The sequence below is a fragment of the Salvelinus namaycush genome, chromosome 6 (genome assembly GCF_016432855.1).
Source record: "Salvelinus namaycush isolate Seneca chromosome 6, SaNama_1.0, whole genome shotgun sequence".
NCBI lineage: Eukaryota > Metazoa > Chordata > Actinopteri > Salmoniformes > Salmonidae > Salvelinus > Salvelinus namaycush.
The window spans coordinates 19,186,875-19,201,907 of record NC_052312.1 but is presented as its reverse complement, the minus strand read 5'-3'; the positions used below and the strand labels follow the sequence as shown (position 1 = coordinate 19,201,907).

The 15,033-nt window shown below is 40.6% G+C and overlaps 1 protein-coding gene across 1 annotated transcript in view; it reads left to right on the top strand.

Annotated features, from left to right (window-relative positions):
* The first annotated feature begins 3,433 nt into the window (after positions 1-3,433).
* Positions 3,434-15,033, top strand: part of LOC120049727 (large neutral amino acids transporter small subunit 2-like) — a 34,545-nt gene continuing 22,945 nt past the window's right edge. The window contains exon 1 of the mRNA XM_038996091.1: positions 3,434-4,469. Coding sequence (XP_038852019.1) covers positions 4,328-4,469 — 142 coding nt within the window. The 5' untranslated portion in view covers positions 3,434-4,327. The remainder of the gene's footprint in view (positions 4,470-15,033) is intronic.

Genomic DNA, 15,033 nt, shown 5'->3' with positions numbered 1-15,033 from the left:
TCTCAGAAAGGAACTACTTTTCAAAACTATTTCAATACAGATCTCAGAAAGTAACTACTTTTCAAAACTATTTTAATACAGATCTCAGAAAGGAACTACTTTTCAAAACTATTTCAATACAGATCTCAGAAAGTAACTACTTTTCAAAACTATTTCAATGCAGATCTCAGAAAGTAACTACTTTTCAAAACAATTTAAATACAGATCTCAGAAAGTAACTACTTTTCAAAACAATTTCAATACAGATCTCAGAAAGTAACTACTTTTCAAAACTATTTAAATACAGATCTCAGAAAGTAACTACTTTTCAAAACTATTTAAATACAGATCTCAGAAAGTAACTACTTTTCAAAACTATTTCAATACAGATCTCAGAAAGGAACTACTTTTCAAAACTATTTTAATACAGATCTCAGAAAGGAACTACTTTTCAAAACTATTTCAATACAGATCTCAGAAAGTAACTACTTTTCAAAACTATTTCAATACAGATCTCAGAAAGGAACTACTTTTCAAAACAATTTCAATACAGATCTCAGAAAGTAACTACTTTTCAAAACTATTTTAATACAGATCTCAGAAAGGAACTACTTTTCAAAACTATTTCAATACAGATCTCAGAAAGTAACTACTTTTCAAAACTATTTAAATACAGATCTCAGAAACGAACTACTTTTCAAAACTATTTAAATACAGATCTCAGAAAGTAACTACTTTTCAAAACTATTTTAATACAGATCTCAGAAAGGAACTACTTTTCAAAACAATTTCAATACAGATCTCAGAAAGTAACTACTTTTCAAAACTATTTCAATACAGATCTCAGAAAGGAACTACTTTTCAAAACAATTTCAATACAGATCTCAGAAAGTAACTACTTTTCAAAACTATTTTAATACAGATCTCAGAAAGGAACTACTTTTCAAAACTATTTCAATACAGATCTCAGAAAGTAACTACTTTTCAAAACTATTTAAATACAGATCTCAGAAACGAACTACTTTTCAAAACTATTTAAATACAGATCTCAGAAAGTAACTACTTTTCAAAACTATTTTAATACAGATCTCAGAAAGGAACTACTTTTCAAAACAATTTCAATACAGATCTCAGAAAGTAACTACTTTTCAAAACTATTTTAATACAGATCTCAGAAAGTAACTACTTTTCAAAACTATTTAAATACAGATCTCAGAAAGTAACTACTTTTCAAAACTATTTAAATACAGATCTCAGAAAGTAACTACTTTTCAAAACTATTTCAATACAGATCTCAGAAAGTAACTACTTTTCAAAACTATTTCAATACAGATCTCAGAAAGTAACTACTTTTCAAAACTATTTCAATACAGATCTCAGAAAGGAACTACTTTTCAAAACTATTTCAATGCAGATCTCAGAAAGTAACTACTTTTCAAAACTATTTCAATACAGATCTCAGAAAGTAACTACTTTTCAAAACAATTTCTATACAGATCTCAGAAAGTAACTACTTTTCAAAACTATTTAAATACAGATCTCAGAAAGTAACTACTTTTCAAAACTATTTAAATACAGATCTCAGAAAGTAACTACTTTTCAAAACTATTTCAATACAGATCTCAGAAAGGAACTACTTTTCAAAACAATTTCAATACAGATCTCAGAAAGTAACTACTTTTCAAAACTATTTCAATGCAGATCTCAGAAAGTAACTACTTTTCAAAACTATTTAAATACAGATCTCAGAAAGTAACTACTTTTCAAAACTATTTCAATACAGATCTCAGAAAGTAACTACTTTTCAAAACTATTTCAATACAGATCTCAGAAAGTAACTACTTTTCAAAACTATTTCAATACAGATCTCAGAAAGGAACTACTTTTCAAAACAATTTCAATACAGATCTCAGAAAGTAACTACTTTTCAAAACTATTTTAATACAGATCTCAGAAAGTAACTACATCTTCCTGGGGACATGCAAACTAACATCATTTTTCACCTTGGCTGTAGTTGATTCAAGAAGGCCGTTTTGGAATATTTAGTATCTATTTGACACTTAATAGCCATATTTTGGTACTGTTTGCATTCTCAGTGACAACAAACATTATTATTTTTATCCCAGGCCCCCGTTCTTATCCCAGGAGGCCTTTTGCCTTTTGGTAGGCCCTCGTCGTAAATAAGAATTTGTTCTTAACTGACTTGCCTAGTTAAATAAAGGTTAAATAAAAAATGTATAAATAAAAAACATTAAACTGTTATTGTGCCTGTAATAAAACTGTAATTACATTTGGACCAATGTTTTATTAGCATGTTGTTACATGATACTTTGGAAATTGCATTTTAATTGCATAACAATGAGCGGAGCGTTTTTGTAACTACTGTACACAATAGGAATAGTGACTGTTCCTTAATCCACTTATGTAATAACTCCATTATTATGCAATTATAAAGTCCTCTATAACTACAATGTTGCTATTGTAATAATCAAAAAGTTACTACACATGTACAGTATAAGAACTTTATGTCAAGCGTTACCGTATTACCTTATGTCGCACTCATTATGAAAATATATTTGTTAGTCATTTTGAAGCTGCGTAAGAGGTGATTCCATGTCCCTCATGTATTTAATTCTAGGCTATAGGCTATATTAAGATTCACATCTTAAAGCCCTCAAAACCATGTGCTTATGCTCGTATATTTAGACTAATTCAACTAACTGTTGTAGTTTTTGGTTCTTCATCAAATATTTGGCAGCCATCAAATAAATATAAATATATTTTTACTTCTTATACTTGTTCCTGTCATAGTCCTGTGTATAAACTATATTCGACTACCTCGAGAATTTGAAAAGTTGGTATTTTCAAATAAACTGAAAAAGACAACTATTTTCTGCCCAGGTCTGACACACAAACACACACACACACACAGCATATAATCAAGGATACAAAGAGCAGCACGTCAGCCACACCCAAGAGACACATCAAATGCATTCATAGTGTGCACGGTGTGTTGGGTGTCTGCGTGTGCATGGTGTGTGTAGTCTGTGTGTGCAATGACAACAAGGTCATAGTGGAATTTCATCACCCTGAAGTCAGAAAAATTCACTCTCCACAAGAGGTGCAAGTGAACATGCTACACTTAGACTCTGGTTGCACCTTGAAGAATACGTATGAATGAGAGGGAGAGAAAGGTGGAGGGAGAGACAGTGTAGTACTACGTTTGCTGTGTGTTTTGGGGGGGGATATGGTAGTGTACTGTATGGAGCAGAGGTGGGTGAAGGAACAGCTGATTGCTTGAATATGGGGGAGGAGGGTTTGGGTATATGGAACAGGCTGAACTGAAGGAAGAAAACAAGCTCAGGAAATAGTGGTGGAGAGAAGAGGAGCGGGCTAGAAGCGGTAAAGGGGCGGTCCTACTGTACTCATATGAAGGGATATGTATATTTACCCAATATCTTGCTCACTGCTGAGTCAAACCAAAGCGGCAAGGATACAGCTCGTGTCTGAAGACCAGAAAGGAAATTTTTATTGAGGGTCGATTTTGGGGTGGGAAGACACAGCCGTGTGTTTTTCAACAAGTTTTGTTTGTGAGTAAAAAAAAAAGGGGATGCTTTAGTCGGGTCTCTCGAGCTCTTGCCTGGAAACAAGGAAGCAGTGAAAGCTATTGTTTTGTGACAGGAGGTTTCTTTCGCAGTATGTCACTGGAATACGCAATTCTTGTTCACTAAATGTACTATTGAATACGTGTTACTTGTTTGCTTAGCCATTTTCAATAAGACGTCAAACAGTGAAAATATATTATATCACAATGAAATCACAAATGTGCTAGTCGCATTACTGGTCAAACGAGATAGAAAGCTATCTCATCTAATGTTTTGTTGTGGTTGCCCGTAGCGCAAACTAGGCATTTGTTTTTTTATTTGACAAAATTCCTTAGTGCGCAAGCAGCGCACGAGTGCAACATTATAACAACAAATACATTGGCATTCTGGACAACAGAAACATGACGATGATACAGAGCTAAAAACAAAGTTTACATAAAGTGTAAGTGCACTGACTTTATGTATATATAAATTACCCATTTGTGTAGTGCGGTGCCCATAATATCTGAAATCTCCATTCGATTTGTTAAGGGTTGAATAGCTATACCAGCATACAGCAACAAGTCAAAATAACTTGTATCTGATCATCTTCGACAACTTTGGGTGAAGTGTCTTGTGCTGTCTTACCAAAGCGCAAATTGAGCCCCTGCGTCCAAGCGCTCTTTAGCTGTCAACTGAGAGCGACCACAGGCACAGCTGCAGCAGCAAGTGTCAACGAGGACTGAACAACTCTTATCAGAAAAATGACGGACGGACCAAGGCAACGAGGATGTTCATCGGCGTCTGGCGGGGATGCTGTCCCCGAGTCCGGGAAAGAGTCAGGAGAAGGAGGGGTGGCTCTGAAGAAAGAGATCGGTCTTGTGAGCGCTTGCGGAATTATTGTTGGTAAGTAAAAAATAAAATAAAATGGGTATATATAATGTCCTAATTTTGATGTATATTTGCAAAGGTTTGATTGTGTGTGAATTATGAATAGGCCTAGTAGAAAATGTAACTGACCACTGCTGCTCAGGTTTGCTGAGAGTTGGTTTGCAGTCAGGTTTATATAGTGAGTTCACACAGACTAGAACAAGGTTTGGGTTAAGTAGCATAAGGTCACCTACTCTATTACTTGTTATTGATCACTTTCAACTTATAATGTAGGTTTTTAAGCTTCTAATGAAGGCTAATTATCATTGATGCCTATTGCATCACTTCAACAGTTAACAGTCATTCTTTATCTCTCTGTGAGGTGGTTTGATAATCTCTTTGATCTTCAGCGCAAACCGAAACTGTCATGACATTATCCCCATCATTACTGTAAATTAAGATGACTGAACTGACCTTTTTTTGTAAATACAAGTTATTTACACCCACGTTACCAGTAGAAATGGAAACCCGATGTAACCAGCGAACTACGCTACGTATGATTTCTAAATCTGATCACTAAATCTGATCACCAGAGCTACTGTGCCTTCGGAAAGTATTCAGACCCCTTGACTATTTCCACATTTTGTTAGGTTACAGCCTTATTCTAAAATGTATTTAACATATTTTCCTCATCAATCTACACACAATACCACATAATGACAACGTTTTTTTAGAAATGTTTGCTAATTTATTTTTAAAAACAAAAAAACAGAAATATTACATTTACATACAGTACAGTCAACAGTTTGGACACACCTACTCATTCAAGGGTTTTTCTTTATTTTTACTATTTACTACATTGTAGAATACTAGTGAAGACATCAACACTATGAAATAACACATATGGAATCATTTAGTAACCAAAAAAGTGTTAAACAAATCAAAATGATTCTTCAAAGTAGCTACCCTTTCTCCTTGATGACAGCTTTGCACACTCTTGGCATTCTCTCAACCAGCTTCACCTGGAATGCTTTTCCAAAAGTCTTGAAGAAGTTCCCACATATGCGGAGCACTTGTTGGCTGCATTTCCTTCACTCTGGGGTCCAACTCATCCCAAACCATCTCAATTTGTTTGAGGTCAGGTGATTGTGGAGGCCAGGTCATCTGATGCAGCACTCCATCACTCTCCTTCTTGGTCAAATAGCCCTTACACAGCCAGGAGGTGTGTTGGTTCATTGTCCTGTTGAAAAACAAATGATAGTCCCACTAAGTGCAAACCAGATGGAATTGCGTATCGCTGCAGAATGCTGTGGTAGCCATGTTGGTTAAGTGTGCCTTGAATTCGAAATAAATCACAGACAGTGTCACCAGCAAAGCACCGCTACACCATCACACCTCCTCCTCCATGCTTCACGGTGGGAACTACACATGCAGAGATCATCCATTCACCTACTCTGCATCTCACAAAGACACGCCGGTTGGAACCAAAAATCTCAAATTTGGACTGATCAGACCAAAGGACAGATTTCCACCTGTCTAATGTTCATTGCTCGTGTTTCTTAGCCCAAGCAAGTCTCTTCTTCTTATTGGTGTCCTTTAGTAGTGGTTTCTTTGCAGCAATTCGACCATGAAGGCCTGTTTCACGCAGTCTCCTCTAAACAGTTGATGTTGAGATGTGTCTGTTACTTGAACTCTGTGAAGTATTTACTTAAGCTGCAATTTCTGAGGCTGGTAACTCTAATGAATTTATCCTCTGCAGCAGAGGTAACTCTGGGTCTTCCTTTCCTGTGGCTGTCCTCAGGAAAGACCGTTTCATCATAGAGCATGATGGTTTTTGCGACTGCACTTGAAGAAACTTTAAAAGTTCTTGACATTTTGACTGACCTTCACATCTTAAAGTAATGATGGACTGTCATTTATCTTTGCTTAGTTGAGCTCTTCTTGCCATAATATGGACTTGGTCTTTTACCAAATAGGGCTATCTTCTGTATACCACCCCTACCTTGTCACAACACAACTGATTGGCTCAAACGCATTAAGAAGGAAAGAAATTCCACAAATTAACTTATAACAAGGCACACCTGTTAATTGAAATGCATTCCAGGTGACTACCTCATGAAGCTGGTTGAGAGAATGCCAAGAGTGTGCAAAGCTGTCATCAAGGAGAAAGGGTGGCTACTATGAAGAATCTAAAATATAAAAATACAATTTGATTTGTTTAACACTTTTTTGGTTGCTACATTATTCAATATGTGTAATTTCATAGTTTTGATGTCTTCACTATTATTCTGCAATGTAGAAAATAGTAAAAATAAAGAAAAACCCTTGAATGTGTAGGTGGGTTCAAACTTTTGACTGGTACTGTAAGCATTCAGAACCTTTACTCAGTACTTTGTTGAAGCACCTTTGGCAGCAATTACAGCCTCGAGTCTTTTTGGGTATAATGCTACAAGCTTAGCACACCTGTATTTGGGGAGTTTCTCCCATTCTTCTCTGCAAATAATCTCAAGCTCTGTCAGGTTGGATGGGGAGCATTGCTGCACAGCTATTTTCAGGTCTCTCCAGAAATGTTCGATTCAAGTCCGGGCTCGGTTCAAGTCCGGGCTCTGGCTGGACCACTCAAGGACATCCAGAGACTTGTCCCGAAGCCACTCCTGCGTTGTCTTGGCTGTATGCTATGGGTCGTTGTCCTGTTGGTAGGTGAACCTTCATCCCAGTCTGAGGTCCTGAGCGCTCTGAAGCAGGTTTTCATCAAGGATTTTGCTGTACTTTGCTCCGTTCATCTTTGCATCGATCCTGACTAGTCTCCCAGTGCATGCCGCTGAATAACACCCCCACTGCATGATGCTGCCACCACCATGCTTCACCGTAGGGATGGTGCCAGGTTTCCTCCAGACGTGACACTTGACATTCAGGCCAAAGAGTTCAATCTTGGTTTAGTTCAATCTTGGTTTCATCAGACCAGACCATCTTGTTTCTCATGGTCTGAAACTCTTTAGGTGCCATTTGGCAAACTCCAAGCTGGCTGTCATGTGCCTTTTACTGAGGAGTGGCTTCCGTCTGGCCACTCTACCATAAAGGCCTGATTGGTGGTGCTGCAGAGATGGTTGTCCTTCTGCAAGGTTCTCCCATCTCCACAGAGGAACTCTAGAGCTCTGTCAGTGTGACCATAAGGTTCTTGGTCACCTCCCTGACCAAGGCCCTTCTCCCCTGTTTTCTCAGTTTGGCCTGGTAGTCAGCTCCAGGAAGAGTCTTTGTGGTTCCGATCTTCTTCCATTTAAGAATGATGGAGGCTTCTGTGTTCTTAGGGACCTTCAATGCTGCAGAAGTGTTTTCATACCCTTCCCCAGATCTGTATCTCGCCACAATCCTGTCTCGGACCTCTAAGGACAATTCCTTCGACCTCATGGCTTGGTTTTTGCACTGTCAATTGTGGGACCTTACAGACAGGTGTGTGCCTTTCCAAATCATGTCCAATCAATTGAATTTACCACAGGTGGACTCCAATCAAGTTGTAGAAACATCTCAAGGATGATCAATGGAAACAGGATGCACCTGAGCTCAACTTCGAGTCTCATAGCAAAGGGTCTGAATACTTATGTAAATAAGGTATTTCAGTTTTTTTTTTTTTATAAATTGGCAAAAATTTCTAACAACTTGTTTTTGCTTTGTCATTATGGGGTATTGTGTTTATGCTGAGGATTTTCTTTTTTTTAATCCATTTTAGAATAAGGCTGTAATGTAACAAAATGTGGAAAAAGGTCAAGTGGTCTGAATACTTTCCGAAGGCCCTGTAAGTAGTAGACTCTCCATCATTGGAACAGAAGCATTCAAAAACCCATATGGCACCCTATCCCTTCATAGTGCACTACTTTTGACCAGAACCCTTTGGGGCCTGGTCAAAAGTAGTGAACTGTATAGAGAATAGGGTAACTTGGGACACAGCCTTTGTTGTTTATATTCCAGAAGAGATGAAGAGACAAGAGTAGTGAATTGCTCCCTCTCGGTCTATAGATTCTTCATCATTTAAATATAATTATTCGTTAAATCCACATAGTTTAACCCCCAATCATTAATGTTTAAAAGGATAATGTTTATGACCATCCATATACATTCAGCCATAGTGGCGGTTGATCACCAGAACCAACCTTGCCCAAACTAGTGTCCTTGATACGGTCACTCATTTACAAACACATCTGGGCCGTATTCATTCATTTCCAAATCATGAGCAAACAACTGTTATAGACCTATATACATCCTGCCCTGCCGTTCTACAATTTCTACAAACTGTGCAGCCGTCTTCATCGACCTGGCCAAGGCTTTCGACTCTGTCAATCACCACATTCTTATCGGCAGACTCAATAGCCTTGGCTTCTCAAATGATTACTGCCTCGCCTGGTTCACCAACTACTCAGATAGAGTTCAGTGTGTCAAATCGGAGGGCCCGTTGTCCGGACCTCTGGCAGTCTCTATGGGGGAGCCACAGGGTTCAATTCTCGGGCCGACTCTTTTCTCTGTATATATCAATGATATAACAACAACCACCCGAGCCACTGCCTGTTCACCCCGCTATCATCCAGAAGGCGAGGTCAGTACAGGTGCATCAAAGCAGGGACCGAGAGACTGAAAAACAGCTTCTATCTCAGGGCCATCAGACTGTTAAACAGCCACCACTAACATTTAGTGGCTGCTGCCAACATACTGACTCAACTCCAGCCACTTTAATAATGGGAATTGATGGAAATATATGTAAAAATGTATCACTAGCCACTTTAAACAATGCCACTTAATATAATGTTTACATACCCTACATTACTCATCTCATATGTATATGTATATACTGTACTCTATATCATCTACTGCATCTTGCCATCTTTATGTAATACATGTATCACTAGCCACTTTAAACTATGCCACTTTATGTTTATATACCCTACATTACTCATCTCATATGTATATACTGTACTCTATACCATCTACTGCATCTTGCCTATGCCGTTCTGTACCATCACTCATTCATATATCTTTATGTACATATTCTTTATCCCTTTACACTTGTGTGTATAAGGTAGTAGTTGTGGAATTGTTAGGTTAGATTACTCGTTGGTTATTACTGCATTGTCGGAACTAGAAGCACAAGCATTTCGCTACACTCGCATTAACATCTGCTAACCATGTGTATGTGACAAATAAAATGTAATTTGATTTGATTTGATGTCGCTCTTGCTGCTGGTGATTCTCTGATCCACCTCAACGCAGACGACACCATTCTGTATACATCTGGCCCTTCTTTGGACATTGTGCTAACAAACCTCCAAACGAGCTTCAACGCCATACAACACTCCTTCCGTGGCCTCCAACTGTTTTTAAATGCAAGTAAAACTAAGTGCATGCTCTTCAACCGATTGCTGCCCGCACCCTCCCGCCCGACTAGCATCACTACTTTACGCTACTGCTACTCTCTGTTCATCATATATACATAGTCACTTTAACCATATCTACATGTGCATACTACCTCAATCAGCCTGACTAACCGGTGTCTGTATGTAGCCTCGCTGTATGTAGCCTCGCCGTTTTATCACCAAGCCCCATATACTACCCAACACTTCGACCTGTCTGCTCTCGTTGGCTGGCCCTCACTACATATCCGTCGCCAAACCCACTGGCTCCAGGTCATCTATAAGTCTTTGCTAGGTAAAGCCCCGCCTTATCTCAGCTCACTGGTCACCATAGCAACACCCACCCGTAGCAGGCGCTCCAGCAGGTACAGTGGGGCAAAAAAGTATTTAGTCAGCCACCAATTGTGCAAGTTCTCCCACTTAAAAAGATGAGAGAGGCCTGTAATTTTCATCATAGGTACACTTCAACTATGACAGACAAAATGAGAAAAAAAAATCCAGAAAATCACATTGTAGGGTTTTTAATGAATTTATTTGCAGAATATGGTGGAAAATAATAAATAAACACTTCCTTTGGCCCCCTCTCCTTCCAGTTCTCCGCTGCCAATGACTGGAACGAATTGCAAAAATCTCTGAAGCTGGAGTCTTATATCTCCCTCTCTAACTTTAAGCATCAGCTGTCAGAACGTCTTACCGATCACTGTACCCGTACACAGCCAATCTGTAAATAGCACACCCAACTACCTCATCCCCATATTATTACTTACCCTTTTGCTCTTTTGCACCCCAGTATCTCTACTTGCACATCATTATCTGCACATCTATCACTCCAGTATTAATGCTAAATTGTAATTATTTTCGCCTCTATGGCCTATTTATTGCCTACCTCCTTACTCTTCTACATTTGCACACACTGCACATAGATCTTTCTTTTTTTCTTTTATTTTGTGTTATTGACTGTACGTTTGTTGATGTGTAACTCTGTGTTGTTGTTTTTGTTGCACTGCTTTGCTTTATCTTGGGCAGGTTGCAGTTGTAAATGAGAACTTGTTCTCAACTGGCCTACCTGGTTAAATAAAGGTGAAAGATTTTTTTATTTTTTTATTTTTTTACACCATAGCACAAGGTTTTGCAACATAATACAAAAAGGGCCGTTTCTTATTGGATAAGTTCAGACAGTGCCCCTCCCTGTTTCTTCTGTTCGTTTGGTGCCAAATGAAAATGACCCTGATCTCTCCTCCTATCTCACGTGAGAGGCCTTATCGTCAGATCACTGAACTCAAACTGCCATGTTCAAACTCTTCCCTTTGTTCTCTGTCTGCTTCGCTGAGTTTCCTCAAAGTGGGCTGAGGGAGTTCTTTATGAGCTTAAGGTACACCTATTTTCCTTCAAGTCCACCTCCACCCCCTTCTTCAGCCCACCCCCCCCCCCCCCTCTCCCCTCCTCCACGCAAAGCTGGGATCAGAAGTGAACTTTTGCAGATTTGGAGGAACTAAGATTCCTGAGGTGATACTGCTGTTTTATTAGTTGAGCTGGCTTAGCTTATGTAGCCTGTGAGGCCTCTATGGCTTCTATTCATAGTGTTTATGGTAGTGCACTATATGGTTATAAGTAGTGCACTAAATCAGTATAAGTAGTGCACTATATCAGTATAAGTAGTGCACTATATCAGTATAGGTAGTGCATTATATCAGGTATACTGTAAGTAGTGCACTATGGGTGTCATTTCAGACATAGTTAGGGTGACAGTAGGGGACATCATCATCATCTCTATGGTGAGGTTGGTGTGTTTTGGACTGGGATGAAAGGGAAAGGAAACAGGCAGGTGGGTGAGGACTGAGAGGGGTGAGGAGGGTGAGGTGGGCGAGGAGGGTGAACACTGAGAAGGGTGAGGTGTTTTGGACTGGGATGAAATGGGAAGGAAATGGGCAGGTGGGTGAGGACTGAGAGGGGTGAGGAGGGTGAGGTGGGCGAGGAGGGCGAGGAGGGTGAACACTGAGAAGGGTGAGGTGTTTTGGACTGGGATGAAATGGGAAGGAAACGGGCAGGTGGGTGAGGACTGAAAGGGGTGAGGAGGGTGAGGTGGGCGAGGAGGGTGAACACTGAGAAGGGTGAGGTGTTTTGGACTGGGATGAAATGGGAAGGAAATGGGCAGGTGGGTGAGGACTGAGAGGGGTGAGGAGGGTGAGGTGGGCGAGGAGGGCGAGGAGGGTGAGATGGGCGAGGAGGCCTAATCAAAGCAATGCAATCAGGAGAGCTCAGAGTCAGGTGGCAGGAGTCACAGTCAGGCGGATGGATGATGGGGATTGCAGTAGCTCACTGCATTCTTCACTTACTCCTCCTCCTAATTTTTCACCTCCTTATTCCATTAAACTCAAAGCTGGGCCCTGCTGTAATGAGAAGTGCTGATGGCAGCGCCCTCTGAGGTGTGTGTGTTTTTTTGTGTGTGTGTATGTGTGTGTGTGTGTGTGTGTGTGTGTGTGTGTGTGTGTGTGTGTGTGTGTGTGTGTGTGTGTGTGTGTGTGTGTGTGTGTGTGTGTGTGTGTGTGTGTGTGTATGTATTAGTGAATGTACATGCATGCACCTGTGAGTGAGTGTGTGTTTGTGTGTGTGTGTGTGTGTGTGTGTGTGTGTGTGTGTGTGTGTGTGTGTGTGTGTGTGTGTGTGTGTGTGTGTGTGTGTGTGTGTGTGTGTGTGTGTGTGTGTGTGTGTGTGTGTCCTCGGAGAGGTTGGACAATGTCCAAGCAGTAGTTGGCCCCAATCCTAAACTCAACCATTAATGGGGAAAATGCAAAACTACCAACAAGCTCTCACTACAGAAATAGACGTTCATCCACGTTCTCCAAACTTCAAATTTGAAAGCGTTTTTGTTGTTCCTGCTGCTCTGTATTGTTCTATTTCTCCGAACATCAAATGTAGAAGTTAAGGGTAAAGTTAAGGCAGTCATTCTGAATGTTTAAAGCAAGGGTTAAGGTTTTGGATAGGGTAAAATAAAAATAGAAAACAGTGTCCACGGGATGACGCGACGCCCGTCCACAACACCCAAGCAAAACCCAAGCCCACTTGATGGTGATAGTGCTCACTGTTGCCCCTAGTGGCCGATTTCGAAGGCATTTCCTGAAGTCCTCAGGACATGGATAGAAGTCCAACCTTGACACCAATCATCAGCGATCTCCCCGAAACTACACCGTAGTACTACACTGCTGCTGACACTATATGTATCATTACATTTCATGTGCAAAAGCCTGAGTAGGCACACGGTTGGACCGAGTCTAAGTCGGAGGGCTGGATAGTCTTGTACACATTACAGCTGTGCTCAGTCTTTGTTTTTCTGGGCTGTTTGTTTGTTCCTCATAGCTTGGTGCTTGGAAGCTGTGGTTAGGACTCTGCTTCTGCTAAAGGAGTAGTAGACTAGTGCACACAACACAGCACATTGTTCATGAAAAGGGGATCAGAAAGCTGAAGTAAACAATGTCTGCTTCCCAAATGGGACCCTATTCCAAAGTGGGCACTTGCACACTCCCGTGATGGATTTAAAAGTGTAGGATTGGTGTAGACGTTGGCTGGAGATAGTTTCCGCCATTGTTAAATCTATGACGGGGCGTGTGAAACCGCACACTTCTTGAAAAGGGTGGATAATCTCTGGAAGCACCAGAGCAGGTAAGAGCCAAACCCAACATGTGTAATCTCCAGGAGAATATAGCCAAAACATCACTGGCCTTAAAACGAAGCTACAGTAGTAGGCCTAAAGCTCAGACAAAGCCGTTCAAGTCATGGACGAGGCTTACTTACCAAATGCACCCTATTCCCTACATAGTGCACTACTTTATTTGGAGAAGGGTGGAGAATCGCAGCCTTGGTATCAGAGGTAGGAAGGGAACTCACCCTGGAGGATGAGAGGAGGGAATGAGGGAAGAGGAGAGAGGAAAACCACCCGTTCTGGAGCATTGTGTCAGAGTGTGTCAGGGATGTTTCTTTCTCGTACAGTTCACACAAAGGGCACCAGGGGGAAAGTGAGAACAGGAAGCAGGAAGTGGAAGCAGGTAGACAGAGAGAACAAGAAAAGTGTGTGTGTGCGTATGTGTGTGAGTGAGTGTGTGTGTGTGCATGGTTGTGTGTGCATCAGGGGTGTTCCTATCCGGTACAATTCACACAAAGGGGAAGCAGGGCGAAAGTGAGTGTGCGTGCGTGTGCGTGAATCGGTGTGTGTATGCGTGCATGCGTGTGTATGCATGTGTGTTCCACTTCAGTCAGCACTCTGCACCCTTCACACACAGACACACACACATTCCGAATAAGGAAACTAGAAGCTCATCCCACAGATAAGGTGTCCCGTAGTTTAACCTACGGGTAACAGTAACAGTAACAGAGTTCCAGTAACAGACACATCTCAACATCAACTGTTCAGAGGAGACAGCGTGAATCAGGCCTTCATGACACCAATAAGAAGAAGAGACTTGCTTGGGCCAAGAAACATGAGCAATGGACATTAGATCGTTGTAAACCTGTCCTTGGGTCTGATCAGTCCAAATGTGATATTTTTGATTCCAACCGCCGTGTCTTTGTGAGACGCAGAGCAGGTGAACGGATGATCTCTGTATTTGTGGTTCCCACCGTGAAGCATGGAGGAGGAGGTGTGATGGTGTAGCGGTGCTTTGCTGGTGACACTGTCTGTGATTTATTTAGAATTCAAGGCACACTTAACCAGCATGGCTACCACAGCATTCTGCAGCACTACGCCATCCCATCTGTTTTGCGTGTTAGTGGGACTATCATTTATTTTTCAACAGGACAATGACCCAACACACCTCCAGGTTGTGTAAGGGCTATTTGACCAAGAAGGAGAGTGTTGGAGTGCTGCATCAGATGATCTGGCCTCCACAATCACCCAACCGCAACCCAACTGAGAAGGTTTGGGATGAGTTAGACAGCAGTGACAGAAAAGTAGCCAAAAATTGCTCAGCATATGTGGGAACTCATTCAAGACTGTTGGAAAAGCATTCCAGGTGAAGCTGGTTGAGAGAATGCCAAAGCTTTCATCAAGGCAAATGGTGGCTACTTTGAAGAATCTAAAATCTAAAATACATTTTGATTTGTTTAACACTTTTCTGGTTACTACATGATTCCATATGTGTTATTTCAAAGTTTTGATTCATTCACTATTATTCTACAGTGTAGAAAATAGTAAAAATAAATAAAAA